Raw genomic sequence first — 15,892 nt, forward strand, 5'->3', positions numbered from 1 at the left:
GCAACCAGTTATTTTCAACGAAATGACTATTTTCAGCTAACATATTGAGCCTGTTTTCGTCACAAATAATCTTTTTTATCGCACAAAAAAAAAAAGGTTACAAATATCCATTTTTCTTGTAGTGAATTCTACATCCTCAGATATTGGTAACCCTTCCGTGGCATCTAATCTACTATTACGTTTTATCCTAAACCAAGTTCGCCACCAACTCTAACTGCATCGTCTGCTAAAATTTTTTTTAAAAATATATCCAAAAGAGATTTTATAAATTTTGGTTCTTAAAAAGGGGATCATATATAACATAATTTTAAGTAATTAATGCGTTCATATGACTGAATATCGTACCTATATTTAAAATGAATTTTGTACTTATTAAAAAAGAAAAGGAAAATGTGAAAAAGGTTTAGAAGATGATTGGGCTTTAATTCTTGCGGCCCAAAGAGAAAAAGATCAAAGGCCATTAGATACTACTTTGAACTTTGAAGAGGGCCCAACGGGCTTTTGTGGCAACCCAATTTAACGATCCGCCAGTACCAACACCATCGTACTTCCAAAGGTTTTTCATTTTTGTTCCAAACCTCCCACGACATCTATCGGCCGCGCCTCTCTTCCTCGCGCTCTCTCTCCCCTGAGCCCCCAACCCAGAGGTCAACGTATTCGGCTCTTTTCCCTGCTGTTGAACCGATAAATACCGAAGGTATGTTTTCTTTCGTTCTTTTTCCTGAAGATAATTGCTTTCCCAGAAATTTTTAGGGGTTTATGATTTGTGATTTTCTCTCTTGGGAAAACTTCGAAACAAACATCAACTTATACTTTCAGATTCTACCCCCGAACCAAAATGGTTGCTTTCAAATTGTAAGCGAGAAAATTTAACGATATTGTTTCGATTTGTTTGGTAGTTGAGAAACATAAATCCTTATGCTGCCTCTCTTTCTATTTCCTTTTTCTTTAAATATGTTTTTTGTTAGAAACTATAATAGGATATGTGGTACGTTTCAATTTGACATTTTACTTCATTTTCCTCCAGTTTCTTAAAACCCAAACTCAGTGTTTTCTTTTTATGGGTAACTAACCAAAGGGAGTGTTAGGGTTTATGTTGTTTGTTTGATTTGTAGCCATTTCTAAACATCATGCTCGTTTAGGGGAAAAATGCAAAATTTCACTGATGTCTTTCTTTCAAAGAAAACTAAATGGAAATGTACGCTGGTACCTGAAAAAAGCTCAAGTATTTTCTAGGGGATAAACTTTGTTGCGCAAAGAGCATCTTGTCTGCAATTTAGCATTCTTAACTGAATGAGGTCATTAAGCTTACGATCTTCTGTGGTTTTCCTTCTCGATAACATAAATAGAGAAAGGAAATGTATGTAATGGAAAATTCGAACAAATACATAGATTGACAATATGCAATAGTTGACTCTCTCTCTCTCTCTCTCTCTCTCTCTCTCTCTCTCTCTCTCTCTCTCTCACTAGTTCTTGCTTCATTTTCATCACCTTGCAGATGAAGAAAAAAAGACAAAAGCCTATAACTGATTTTAAACCTGATACCGATTTGAAGTCTATCATTCATCATCATTCTCTGTTCTTTGACAAGTTAGTTGAGTTAATCCCCGCAAAGTTCTATCTGCCCAATGATGATAAGGATAAGCCATGGTTTCAGGGCCTCAGCAAGGCCGAAAAAGCTTTGGCAAAAAAGGAATCAAGGGAGAACATTAAAAAAGCTCGAAGAGATCGTTTGGATCCAGAAAAGTCTTCTGCAACAACCCTTGATTTGCTAAAGCAAAGCTTGGAGAAAGAACAATTGAATGATAGTGATGATGAGGAAATAGAAATCAAGCCTATTCTTTCTGGCATTGAAGGTCAAGATAATAATCGGCAGGTGACATTAGAGGAACTTCGGCAACGGCTGCATCTAAAAATTGAACAGACTAGAGCAAATAGGAATTCCGAAGATTCCAACAGAGCAAAGAAAAGGAATGAGAGAGAATACAGAAATGGAATTCAGCAGAAGAAACGCAAGAGAGACTCTGTTTATGACGAAAAGAAACCAACAACTAGTAGTTCTGCAGATCAAATTGGTAAGGATATAGCAGAGGCTTCAAAGGAACTTGCATTTACTCATGTCAATCTTGGGGATGAGGAAGAGCTTGGCAAGAAGAAGAAGAGGAAACTTTCAAAGATGAAGGAGCTTGAAAGGGCAAAGAAATTTAAAGAAGCAAGGGAAGATCCTGAGAAAGGTCTGGTTATCTCGAAGAAGCATTCGTGGAAAGCGGCAACGAGTAGAGCAGCTGGGATTAAAGTTCATGATGATCCAAGTCTGTTGAAAAGGAGTATACAAAAGGAGAAGAAGAGGCATCAGAAGAATGCTGAGAAATGGTCGGAGAGGCTGCAGACCACACGGAAGATGAAAGCAGAGAAACAGCAAAAGAGGTCAGAAAATATAGCACAGAAGATTCATGAGAAGAAAATGCGTCGAATTGCAAAGAGAGAGAAAAAGCTAATGCGTCCTGGATTTGAAGGTCGAAAGGAAGGTTTTATAAATGAAGGTTCAGGTTAAGGTTCTTCCTCCTAAAGTTTATGAATTTCTGCCTCTTATGGTGCCTTTTTTGCTTTACTCTCAAATCAATTGACCTAAACAGGATATCAAAATTCAGGGAAAATCTTATTTCGGGGATTCTGCTACATAGAACCCCCCTGCCCCCCTCCTCTCTTCCTATTCCCTTGTTTAGCTGCTGCTACTACTACTACTACTACTTCTACTAGATCAGTACTGTTGAAGAGTCCATTTTTACATGTTTGTGGCTGATGTTAAATGGTGTTTTTTAGCACGAAGGAAGTTTTCTTGTTTGAATATCAACTTCTGCACGTTATTTGAGGTTTCAATGCTTCTAACTAATTAAATTAATCTTTGATGCTTCACCATACCAAACTCAATATCTTAAGAGCAATCAAGCAGAATGTTAGTACAATTTTAAACTATTGGAATTGTTGGATTGGCATTTTCCGTATCAGCTGAAGTTATGTTGAATCTTCGTATGTTCCGCTAGCCTTGTGTTTTCCTCGTTAATTCACAATGCCAGAGTGAGAAATCCTTGTGGCCGGAAGTTTGCTTTTACTCAGCTTCAATAGGCTGATTATATTTACTAGGATAGAATCAATGCCATATTTGGTACTGCTACACATACCATTCTCAAATTGGTAGTCTTCCTAATAAGGCATGTCTTTGTTGTCGATGGACCTTTAAAAAGATGGGTTGTTAGTCGTGGATGTATAAAGAATGCTTCTTTTTTCTAGTTTGTCTGTAATGCAGTACCCTAGCCAAGTTGGTGGCAAAATTGCTCTTGCAGAGCAAGTGCCCATTGCTGATGGTTAAGATAGAACTACGCAGGGAACACAAAAACATATACTTTAGTGCCACCAATCTCGCCTACAATCGTGTCAATTGGAGGTTTGTTGGATAAAACAGCAAATAACAAAAAACATATAACAAAATCCTATGTTAAACTGAGCTATTATCGGATAGTGGGTATGGGTCTCAGATGATGACAACAACGTCGAAAGTGAGTAGGAAGTGCTTCATATATGAAAGTTGGAAGTGCTTCATATATACAGTTAGGTTTATAGAGGTTTGTTTGCTGGTGGTTGATAAAGCTTTTGATGGTTGTGAAGAGCTTGACGTGTATATTCGATACTTCTTTCCCGTGTGCATTTGTATCACGTGTCTACCCAATTACAGTGTCTAAAAGATCACCCTTTAAACCTGTAAAGACGTAACAATCGAACTCAAATACGAGTACGATTCTCTTGATCTTTGTAACTTCTATATATCGTAGTAGTACTGAATCAACACGTATTAAATATTGTCGGCCATTATTGGTGGCGTTTGAAGCATCAAAATGGATTTGTTCCTTCCTTCTTGTCGGGCAACCCCGCGGCTAAACCTCGCGTACACTTAGCCAAACTGCATGCTATATATATGGTTCGAGCGAAAATGATAAAAATATAATCATTTTCTAACTTTTTAAAAAAATAATTTTTTTTATAAATTTTTCTCAAGTAAATTGTAAAACTACTTTTGACCAGTACTTTAAAGTATAACATATGATCCTATCAAATCAAATAATAAAGTGTAAAAGACTAAAATCTCTTTCAAAATTCGATTGGAGCCCTGGAGTCAAAAAGAAAATGACGAAGTTACTAGCTGTATTCAATGGCCAAGAGAAAATGATCATGATCATAAGCGTAGTTAAGAGCCAAAAGCATTTCGGGTTTGTTTATTAATGGCATTGATCTCGTGTATGCACTGAGCAAATCGAGCAGAATCTTTTTTTCCCCATTTTCCTAAAATCCGTGCGGGATTGTCGATCGACGTTTCATCTAGGCTTGCTCCCTCCCCCACAAAAAATGATGGGTTTATAGAGCAACCAGTAAATATTGCTTGTTGTAGCATTAAACATAATACATTATATATACTAAAACGAACAAGTAAATAGGCCAAAGTCATCACACTATATATATGTACACATGATGCAGGAAACTCGTACATATATGAGATCATGACATTTAAATAGAAAGTAGACATCGATCGGATCCTCCCAGCCACAACCAAATAAGAAACTTATGTACGTACGTAGCCACAAACTGGACTAAATTGCAGGAAAAAAAAAAAAGATGAAATCAACAGAAGAAACCATATGCATGCTGCATGAGTACTAGTAGTAGTACTGTCATGTATATACGTGATTTAAACCCTAGAACCAGCAACCCCGACACCCTTAGGCGTCGGGTCAGCGGTACCGGCTGCCGGCCCCATGCCATAATCTCTGTCGCGGTAACCGGGACCGTACTTGCTGCTGAACACCCCAGCATGAAGTAACAAAACGTACAACAACTGGGTGAACGTTAGAATAATTATGAATGCCTCTACTACCTTCAGTCTCCACCCTCTGTACCCTCCTATGTCTATCTCCTTGCACGCAAGCCTACAAGGTCATGTAGAAGCATTTGTCGGGTGTGAGTTTATTTCACCAACGCACACGTATACATGATAAATACGAGAATACGAGGAGGATCTTGAGAACTTACCCAAAAGCTAGTGCAGTAATTGCCCATGCCACTATTGATGTTGATGCTGCAGAGGCTAGACTGTCATTCCTCCAAGCTCTGATGTGGTTGCCACCAAGAAACTTTGAAACCACGCCAAGGACACCAGCCAATAAGGCGAAGGTCAAGAAGTAATTTGTCGCAGGATTGCCCCCTAAACCTGCAAATATTTTGTAAAAAAATTTGTTTAACCCAATTGAAGATAGTCAAAAGCAGAGAGAGAGAGAGAGAGAGCTTACTGGGATGGTTCATTTGGCCATTGATATACTTGTTAATACACCAACTAGCAAAACCCACCACAAGAAGGTACATGATCAAGTTTATAAACAGCAAAGGAGCTGCTAAGGTCCTCCCCACCGTCTGAGCCATTCTTCTTCAATTCCTCTCCCCCAAAATAACACCCACTTCTTTCAAGTTCCCTTCAATTTTCCTGCTCTGTGGTAAGCGCTAGAATGCCTGCGAGTACTGAAGAGTTATATAGAAGAGCAAAGGTTAGCAGTTCACTAGGATACGTGTAAACTAGACAGGTTTTGCATGTGTGCTTTTGGTTACAGGTGGTGGGACACTTGTCAAGCTTGTTCTTATCTATACCGTAAAGTATTTAATTTTATTCATCTCTGTACGTACGTCCTGGATTCTCCAATCTTCAATGATCTAACTGTGCCTTATCCAGGGAATCATGTCTAGCACACACTTTCCATCTACACGCTCCACATGCACTGATCTCCACCACCCCTGTGGGCCCACTGATCTATAAAGACAATGCAAAAATTTTGTATTTTCTTGTGTTGGAGATCTTAATTATCTTTAAGTGCTGCATTTTGGCACTCTTCGCTTTTGTTCATCATGTAAAATTGCGGTGCGGTAATGTGAAGGTATATATATATATATATATATATAATTGCACGTGTGCCCAATTGTGAAAATATAAAAAATATTTTAAAAAATAATATTTATGAAATCTAAAAATATGTAATAATAAAAAATTGGTTAATATATGTAATTATAAAATGTAATAGTTTTGTTTATATTTTAAGATTCTCATTAATTATAAAAATAATCATATATATAATTTGTAGAATATTTATCATTATAACATAAGAATTTACACGAACATATTTATAATTATACAATGTTCTATTGTATATAAAAAAAAATGACAATTGAAACTAATGTGTTATCATCATAATTACAAATAAAAAGCAAGAGCTATCTCATAATTACATATGAATTTCTTATAACTATACATTATAATAACTAGAAGTCTAGAAGAAAATTTTTGAAATAACCATTGATAGATAATACGTTAAGTTTGTTTTGGCGCAATTTCCCAAATTCATGCATAGATGCACCCAAAACAATCATCCACTCTTTATCTTGAATCATATTTGTAATGTTCTCTATGTACGAATGATTTTATACACATAATCATCCACATTGGTTACTGTTAACTAATTTAATTATATACAAATAATTTTATACAGATTATATTAAATGAATCAAATGATATAGTATATCTTAAAATAGAACAAATATATTAGAAGAGATTAATATGATCACAAAAAGAAATATTCATACAACAAAAATACAATGTGAACAGTTTATTTTGACTAAAGGTACATTTATATAAATTTAAAAAAAAATTGAATAACATTTTATTAAATGATGTAGAAGGGAACATACTAGAAAATACAATGGAAATAAAAGAAATTGACAACAACCGCAACAAGGAACAGTAAAGTAAGAACCAAAGCAGTAAACCTGTAAAAAAAAAAAAAATACATTAAAAAATATTAGATCTATATTAATAAAATATATATTTTTACTTTAAGAAAGTTTGTAATTATATTAATAAAACTATTATTGTTAAACCCACAGTCATTCAAAACGCCAGCGTTGCAGACCATCATAAAAGAAGCAAACTATTACACCCAATGGAGAAACGGCGCCGTTTCCATCAAGAGAGAAACCTAATTTTACACCCACTTGACATTGAGCTTCCCGTCTCGCCCTCTCTCTTTTTCCTTCTTTTTCTGAGCTTTCTTCTTCTCCTTCCCTCGTCTCTTCCGTTTCCATCCCATCTTTCTCTCACAAATCCTCTCTCTTGTTCTTGCCGCTCACTGCCTCTTCTCTCAATAGAGAAATAAAAAACAACAGCTCTTATCTTTATTTGTGTTTTATGATATTTTACAAGTTTTTTTTCCAAATGCTACGAATCTGAAGCTCCATGTTTCAGATCTAAGTTTTTTTTTTTCGTTCCTTCGGCTGATATCTGTTGGTTTGTTCTTATTGATCCGTGTTTTCCTTTTTTCTCTGCTCACTTGTTTATTTCGCATAAATAATTTTTTGTGAACTCAGTTCTGAGATTTTTTTTTCTCAGATTTTGTTTTTTTTTTTTTTCTATTTCTTTTTTTTGTTTTTGATTTTCGTTGCAGGTTTATTTTCTTCAAATGCATATAGATCTCTAGATCTTTTCTCTGGGTCTTCCATTGCGATTGTTTTTTTCCCTGGCAGGTATCTCTCTTCTCAATAGATATAAGAATTTATTGATTTGATTTGATTTTTTTATTTTTTGCAATTTTGTTTTTTTTTTTTTTGGGTTGCAGTGGCGATTTGTTTCATTGAAGGAACTTTTTATTTCGGATTCCTACAGATCTGTAGATCTGTAGATCTGTTCTGCTGCTTTGGAAATGTTAATATTTCCTTATTTTGTTTCCATATATTTATTTTGTATCGATTTCTTTATTTCTTAGCATTTTCTTTTCTGAACTCACACAGATCTGAGATTTTTTCTCAGATCTGAATTTTTGTTTCCTTTTTTTTTTTTCATTTTCTGTCTTTATTTTTTTGACTATTATAATTTTTTTCTATCAAATCTTAAAGTTTATTTCTCAGATCTTGAGGAAATTTTTTGCTGTCTGTGCAATAATTATTTTCTTTTTCTTGTTTGGAAATGTCTTTTCTTCTACCCGTTTTCTTAGTCGGTATGGATAATATTTGTTTGGATGTGATCTGAACACATTTATAATTCGTAGGTTTTGAAAAGTTTATTTCTTTTCGATCTATATTGTTCCTCTTTTTTGTCACTATGAGTTTCATTCTGAGCTTAACAAATCTGTTTACATGTACACATATAAACACATCTTTTGATTTTTTTTGTTTTTTGTTTTATTTGGCGAGTTCAAACTCTTTATTGAATTTGTTCCTTGTACAACCTTTAGGGATCACCACATGTAGTTTTATTCTTCTAGTTTCCAGGCTGTAATTTTTTAACTTGCACGCATAGCAACTGTCTGATAAACGTTTCATGGTTTGTATTTTAGCATATATGTTTAGATGAGAAAGCTTATTTTACGGTTTGTATTTTATGTAGTTTGCAGCTTGTAACTTTTTAATTTAGAAGTTTGTGAACTTGTGTGGACCAACTATGTGATAAATGGTCTACAGTCTCAATTTTTTTTTTTTATATAAACATACCATAAGAGCAGATATGGTATATGGCATAATTGAAAGAAAAACAAACAGACACCATATAATTATACTTAAAAATAGAGGGAAAATTAACTGGAGAAGAAAAAGAATTACATACCTAGTTATTTTTGAAACTTCAAAGCGAGAAACTAATCTATCAACACTAAGCCACTGAAAGTTTGTGCGATGTGAGTGAGAGGATTTTGATTTTAAAGGTGTAGAACGTAAGAGGATATGGAGTAGAAAGTAAGAATGAGTTTTGCTTTTATATGAATCGAGAAGGGGTGAAAACGGCAGTACAGAAGAAGGATAAGAACAAAAGAATTTTTACTAATCTGATAATACTATACTGTACTGCAAACGGTCGAAGCGGTGGTAGACGTGGAGAGGATGTGAAAGACCATCCAATTTCTACAAATCCGAGATTAACAAATGCCAAACGATCCAAGCGGTCACCGCTTCGTCAGGGATGCGAAAAAAGCATGTCCAAAAGTAAAAGAAAGTATATCCAGTAAATAAAGAAAACAGATTAAAAAATTAATTAGAGAAGGTGGTAGAACTTACGAGAAGTCTGTAAGAAGTGGAAAAGAAAATAAGATTAAAATATATTGTAGAACCGACACCACTCTGCGGTGATATTTCCGTAAAGAAACAAAACTAACACAGGACGTCAGACATCACTGAAATGCAAGGACAAAACTGGGAAAAATAATCGACGAAAAGCAGAGACGCAGGATGTGGGCGAAATGAACTGAAATGCAGGGGCAAATTTGGGACAAATAATGGACGACAGCTGCTTATTGACACTTATTACATATAAGATAAGAGATAAGATAAAATATATATATATATATATAGGAATTCAAATCATGTCATTTAGTTCTTATATATGTTATTAATTTCTTCCCTATTAATTTATCTATGATTTTCATTTCACGTACGTACAAATTGCCTTGAAAAAATATATATTATATTGATCATAGGGATTCTGAGTTCTGCGTTGGTTTTTTCTGTAGTTAGTATTGGTATTGCTTGGGAGTTATTGCCTGCAGCTCTCGTTCTAGAATATTTGGTCTGTGCCGTTCAATGGACCATAACATGAGACAAAGGTAGCTAGCTAGCTAGTACTTTTTATCCTTGGATTGATTTGTCCGGACAAATTAAGGAGCTAGCATTCTGTAGCCAACTAATGTTTTTCTTCTTTAACAGGACCTTATATAATGAATTGATCAAAACATGAGTTGTACGTGATCTATCTCTTATCCAAAAAGGGAAAGGAAAAAAAACAAACAAACAAACAAACAAAGAAAACAATTATGGGCAATGGTTTTGGGTTGAGTCTGTTATATATATTGAATCTTCTTATACACAAACAAATCTCTTTTTATTTTTAGCCTCGGTTTAGGTTAGAAATTCACTTCAACTCATCTCATTATTATAATTTTTTTAAATTTTTACACAAAATATAATAAACATTTAACTTTTTTCAATTCTAAAATAATAATAATATTAAAAATAATATTATAACAATATTTTATTCAACTCATCTCTTAATCTTGTAAATACTATAATTTTCTTTCTTTTTTTTTCCTCTGCGGCTACTATATTATACATATATTAGTTTTCAATACATTAATTATTCAAAAGATTGATAAGTACTACTGCTGTGGCCATCATGCATGTTAAATCAGACTAAAACAATTAAAGCATTCATGCATAGTAACTCCATCCATTGTATATGTGAATATGGACGTGCCAAGTGCGTACGAAACCGATGGAGGGGAAGCCCGGCGCCGCCGGCGAAGCAAGGGATCATCGAGGAATATATAATTGGCAGCAGCCGGCCACAGCTAGCTAGAGAGGTAAAAATGATCGAGCAAAGTTTTGGGCTGTCCAGACAAGCGTATAAAGTTCGTACGTGTTGAATACTTTGCCAGTTGGGTTAATTTGAGGTGAATCTATCATGAATGGCATTAACTTTGGTTTTGTTTCTAATTTTAAAGTCGTCGATCCTAAGGCCAATTAGCAGTGCAGCCCCCATCATGTGGTGCGTTGGGCACCCACCCATGCATGCATGCATGGGACAGGAGGCTGCCTTCTAGTTCCATGGTCTGGCAAATTGCATAGAATTCAGACAAAGCAGCAGATCCTGGGGCTGGTATGTGGTGTTGCTACAGTGATCAAGCCACCACTGACTGCATTCTAGTACTGGCCTTTCTTGTGACAGCCAGGTGGCGTTTAGCAAGCTCATGTACACCTCATGGCTCATGGATTGCTGCATTTTTATGAGTTTTGCCGGTTGAAACACAAATGCTTGTTAAAAATAAATAAATTTATAATCTGATGAATCACGACAAAACATATCAATTTATGAGAATAATTTTATATAATCCTTTTATAATTAAAATATTTCTCATTTAGAAAATGTTTTGTCCACGGACAAAGATACCAATTTTGTTTTTTTTTTTTAGTATGTGTTTTTTAAGTTTTTTATTTAAATACTCACACATATACATTAAAAAATAAAACAAAACAAAATATATACTATTCGCCATTCGGTACACATCTTGGTACCCTTTGTCCGTGTGGGAGTAGCACTCCCCTTCGCCTATATATATAATAAAAAGTCTATAGACAACCGGGAAGGGAAACCGTGGGGGAACCACATCCCACGTGGAAAAATTATACGATGTCGTTCACTCTTATAGCAGTCCAAAACAAGTCGTTTCTTCCTTTCCCTCCATTTCTAGAGCTATCGTCTATCTTCCCTCATTCGTCTTCCTCAAGCATGATTCCCCCCATTCAGCCCCACATTCCCACTCAAAATCAACACATGAAACCAATGACGCAATTCCTTCGAAGCCGAAAGCTCTTTCTCTCCCTTCGATCCTCTCCCTCCCCTTTCAATTTTCAAAGAATAAGCCCCAAAGTAAAATTCAGTATCTAGCGTGCTAACTTTTGATACACTGCCTTGATTTCCTTGCCAGTGGCAGATTTTGGAACCCCAAGAGTGGCATAGTAGTTCCCAGAAGCATTAACTACCGATCTAAAGCGTCCCGCAGAGACCCTTGTATTGTATTTCGTACAAGAAGAAGAATAAAAAAGAGAGATGAAGTTATTGTGGACCTGGAATTGGGTCCCATTGAAAAAATAAGACGAAGAAGAAGAAGAAAAAAACAGAAGGGAAGCAGAAGAATATGGTTAGAAGAGAGATGGTTGGAGAAGTGAGAGAGACGTGATGGCCATTGAAGTGTGGGTGTGTTGTGGGAAGGAGAGAAAGTGTTTGATAAAAGTCTTAAGGGAAACAGAAAAAGAATAAGCGGTGTTTTTTTTTTCTCCGATTGACGTGGCAGCCGATTCCCCCAAGGTTTCGCAGCTCGGTTGTCTGTAGCAGAGCTGTATATATAAATATATATCTCTCTATATATATAAAGAGTCTATGAAACGGAATTTTCTTGTTTTAACATAAATTTTTTGTTTTAACGAAATATGCTGGTTTTCATTAACTTTACATCCGTTTGTAATAATTACATAACACAAGGATACAATTGTATTTTCATTTACATTCTATTTATGGCTACTTTTATGGTTTCTGTTGGTTTCTATTCCACTATTAATATATTTAAATATGCTAATAAAGCATATTTATTATAATAATAATCATGGATTCAATTTCCAATTTGAAAATACGTTATAATAGAAAAACATATTTATGTAGATTTGTCTTTTCGTATTCATTATAATAGGAAAGCATTATAATAATTTACAAATAGTCTATCTTCCAATAGCTTTTAAGATATATATTAGTAATAAAATAATAAGATATATGTACTTTATTTTTATTTTAATAAAATATATTAGTGCTTTGAACTGTGCATACGAGCCTTAGGCACGTAACATCTTACTAGTATATATATATATATATATATATATATCTTTATATATATAAAAAGCCTATCAAACAAATTTTTCTTAATTTAACAGAATTTTCTTGTTTCAATTAACTTTCCATTAAGCTTCCATTTGTGTCCATTTCTGTAATTTGTATCCATTTCTATTCTATTATAATAACTTTAAATCAACAATAAAAACATTGCACAGGGATACAATTGTATTTTCCTATACATTCTGTTTGTGGCTATTTTTATTGTTTCTGTCGGTTTGTATTCTATTATTAATATCTTTAAATATACTAATAAAATAGATTTATTATAATATCATATACATTGTAATAGCAAAACATTATAATAATTTACAATTTGAAAAAACACAACAACTTAATTTAAATAGCGATTTTTCATTATTGTCCGTGTCCCAGCAACTGAATTTGTGAATACATGCATTGGAATAGTACCTGCAAACAGAAAATATTTTAGAAATTAGATAACAGATTATATTACATGCAATATTAAATCTGTGGAGGCAGATTTTAATCACATGATAGTTATAATATGTTGTATAACTTATCATTTTTAATAATTCACATTTTATGTTAGTTTGTCTAGGTAGTGATAAATTTGAAATTTATAATCACATGAGGCAGCCGAATAGACAGGTAGTGCAATAGTCAGGTTCAATGTTTGAACACCAAGAGACATATTTCGTAGCAACCCTAGAGGCATTGAATTGTGTTTAAGAAAACCCTTCTATTACTTTCAGTGCATTGGTGCTAAGGTTTGAAAAGTGACTTTATACCTTCTATTACCTTCTTTCTCAAATAACCCTTCTATTACAAGCAGTGCAGTGGTGCTACGGTTTCAAGGAAGATTGAAACGTGAGTATAATTGTCTTCTGTGTTTATAGTATAAGCTTATCTATGCACTACATATGTTTGTTCATATTTCTAAGAAATGAAGAAACTGATACCATAAAACCTAGAAATTCATAAAACTTATAAAAAAAATCTATCCAGAAAACTCAATTCAGAAAACTTATTCGTGCAACTGCATATTCAATTTATCTTCTATTTCTTTCAGTTTTTTCTACGCTTTGTTTCTCTCAAATCAGGTGTGTGGAAGCAGTTGAGTGGTCCTAAGATTTGAAGGAACATTGAAAAGGTCAGTCTAACTGCCTTTTGTATGTTTATAGTGTATACATATAGTTTATCTACGTTTTGTGTGTTTATAGTATATATAGTCTATCTATGCATTACACATATTTGTTAATATTTGTAAGAAAAATATAGCAGAAATAATTTGAAAATCAGGTATAAAAACTGAGGAAAACAAACATGCAAAAAAAAAAACATCCAGGAAAAAAAGGATGAGAATGAAAAAACCAAACTGATTTCAGAATGATGAGAGCTTCAGTCCAAAAGTCCATGAAAAAATTAAACCATCAATACAATACAAACCAAGAAAATGAAATCCATAAGAAAATAAACAAACTAAGAAAAAATCATTTGTATCTTAATAGATTTGAATTACAATACTCAGATTTAAAGTTAAGAGGTATAAATCTGTTGAAATTTATAAAAATAAAGACAAAAAAATACACATAGGGGATTTGAGGTAAGATCTCTCGAATCTGAGATTTAATGTAAAGATGAGTTCAGATTCTAAAAGTTAGAATAAAACTATAGATCTGCACAATACAAAAAAATATAGAAAAGGCACAAACTTTGTACAATAATATATCTTAATCAGAATTCTTCAGATCTGCAATAAATGTTTACATCTTCCAAGTTTAGAATATAAACTAAAAAATTTCCTGTGAAAAAAAAAAACCAAATATGTAGTATAATATACGTAAAGAAGAACTACACAAGCAACAATAGAGAAAACTACAAAGAAAAACAAAACTGATTTCAGAAGGAGGAGAGCTTCAGTTCAAAAGTCTATAAAAAAATAAACCATCAATACAATACAAACCAAGAAAATGAAACCCAAAAGAAAATAAACAAACTAAGAAAAACGAATTTGTAACTTAACAGATTTGAAATACAAATCTGTAACTTAAATATTTTTATATTTGTTAGTCAAACAAGAATAAGAAATAAAGAAGAGTGGAAAAAAAATAAAGGAAAAAAAAAAGAATGATCAGATCTAAACAGTAAATTTATACAAACTTCAATATTCCTTCTTACAAGGGATAAAAAGCTCAACCTCAATGAATAAAAACAAAACATATGAGTTTCTAATCCTAAAAGGAAATCGAACATACCCATTGCAAAAATCTAAAAAGAAAATGCAAAAAAATTAGATGCAAAAAGAAATGTACACAATTAAAAAGGAAGGGGAGGAAAAGAAAAAAGGAGAGTACTTGGCCACAAACGTAGGTGAGTTTGGTTACCAAACTTATCTCAACTCATTTCAACTCATCATTACAATTTTTTCAAATTTCAATATAAAATATAATAAATAATTCAACTTTTTCAAATTCTAAAATAATAATAATATTAAAAAATAATATTCTACCAATATTTTATCATCTCAACTCAATTCAACTCAACTCACTTCAACATCCAAACACAACCGTCGATTATATAGAGTATGTAAAATCAAGAAGGTAAATGCCCAATTCATCCTTTGTCTATGCGTCTCCCTCTATTTCTCTGCTAGTAAATTCAGACCTATTAAAACAAATGAACATTAACTCCCATCTAAAGATCTATAGATTTGTAGGAAAATGAAAGGAAAAAAAATAGTCAAATCTGAACACGACCTCTTCGCATATATGAGATATGTTCATATTGTTAACAAACCTAATAGGAATAAAAAAAGGTAACAGAAAAATAGACAACAAACAAAATAAATAAAAGACAGCAAATATTGGAGTGAAAGTAAAAAAAAAAAAAAAAAAAAAAAAAAAAAAAAAAAAAAAAAAAAAAACACAGAATCAAAAAAAAAAAAAAATCCATCTGTTTCTTCATCTACATCCAAACACAACATAGAAGAAAAAACAAAAAAATAAAACAATAGAAAACGAAAGCAAAAAAGAAATTTGCAGATCAACCAAAAAGTTAAAAAAAAAAATTAAAACCACTCAGATTTGGACACCATGTTTATTATAAGGACAAGTCTCTCAGAAAAAAACAATATTAACATCTCACACGTCAAGTACTTGATTTACATCTCAAAAAGAAAATGTTGAAAATGGAAAAAAAAAATTGCAGCTTTGAGAAAGAAACAATATTAACATCACAGATTTACATCACCAAAAGAAATTAAAACCACTCAGATCTTTAGATAATTGTAAAACAAGATAGAAGCCCTATTCGCACGAAGAGGGAGAGAGCAGAGTTAGAGGGAATATGGATATGAGTGGGACTTTGTTGGTGACAGGTTGTCACCAGCTATGTGTCTCAGATGAGCATCATGAC

General features: G+C 33.2%; 2 protein-coding genes and 1 long non-coding RNA gene across 4 annotated transcripts; 2 read left to right on the forward strand and 1 right to left on the reverse strand.

The window, feature by feature from the left end:
- Nucleotides 1–546: 546 nt before the first annotated feature.
- Nucleotides 547–2,916, forward strand: LOC109010432 (ribosomal RNA-processing protein 14-like). The gene is made up of 2 exons (XM_018991271.2): nucleotides 547–697; nucleotides 1,499–2,916. Exon 2 carries the CDS (start codon nucleotides 1,499–1,501, stop codon nucleotides 2,552–2,554), a length of 1,056 nt encoding a protein of 351 aa, XP_018846816.2. The 5' UTR covers nucleotides 547–697; the 3' UTR covers nucleotides 2,555–2,916.
- A 1,571-nt stretch (nucleotides 2,917–4,487) lies between these two features.
- Nucleotides 4,488–8,864, reverse strand: LOC109021657 (membrane protein PM19L). 2 transcript variants are annotated; one of them, XM_035692712.1, is made up of 4 exons: nucleotides 8,690–8,864; nucleotides 5,340–5,556; nucleotides 5,083–5,260; nucleotides 4,488–4,979 (listed from the first exon to the last, which is right to left on the reverse strand). In XM_035692712.1, exons 2-4 carry the CDS (start codon nucleotides 5,467–5,469, stop codon nucleotides 4,742–4,744), a joined length of 546 nt encoding a protein of 181 aa, XP_035548605.1. In that variant the 5' UTR covers nucleotides 5,470–5,556; nucleotides 8,690–8,864; the 3' UTR covers nucleotides 4,488–4,741. The 2 variants fall into 2 exon arrangements, with proteins under 2 accessions (XP_035548605.1, XP_035548604.1); XM_035692711.1 differs by having other exon boundaries at nucleotides 5,340–5,565; nucleotides 8,690–8,810.
- Nucleotides 6,945–8,468, forward strand: LOC118349073. Its single transcript, XR_004802061.1, has 2 exons — nucleotides 6,945–7,614; nucleotides 7,707–8,468. It is a non-coding gene; the product is annotated as an uncharacterized LOC118349073 (long non-coding RNA).
- Nucleotides 8,865–15,892: the final 7,028 nt, after the last annotated feature.

Source organism: Juglans regia, chromosome 7 (genome assembly GCF_001411555.2).
Source record: "Juglans regia cultivar Chandler chromosome 7, Walnut 2.0, whole genome shotgun sequence".
In the NCBI taxonomy this organism is placed as follows: domain Eukaryota; kingdom Viridiplantae; phylum Streptophyta; class Magnoliopsida; order Fagales; family Juglandaceae; genus Juglans; species Juglans regia.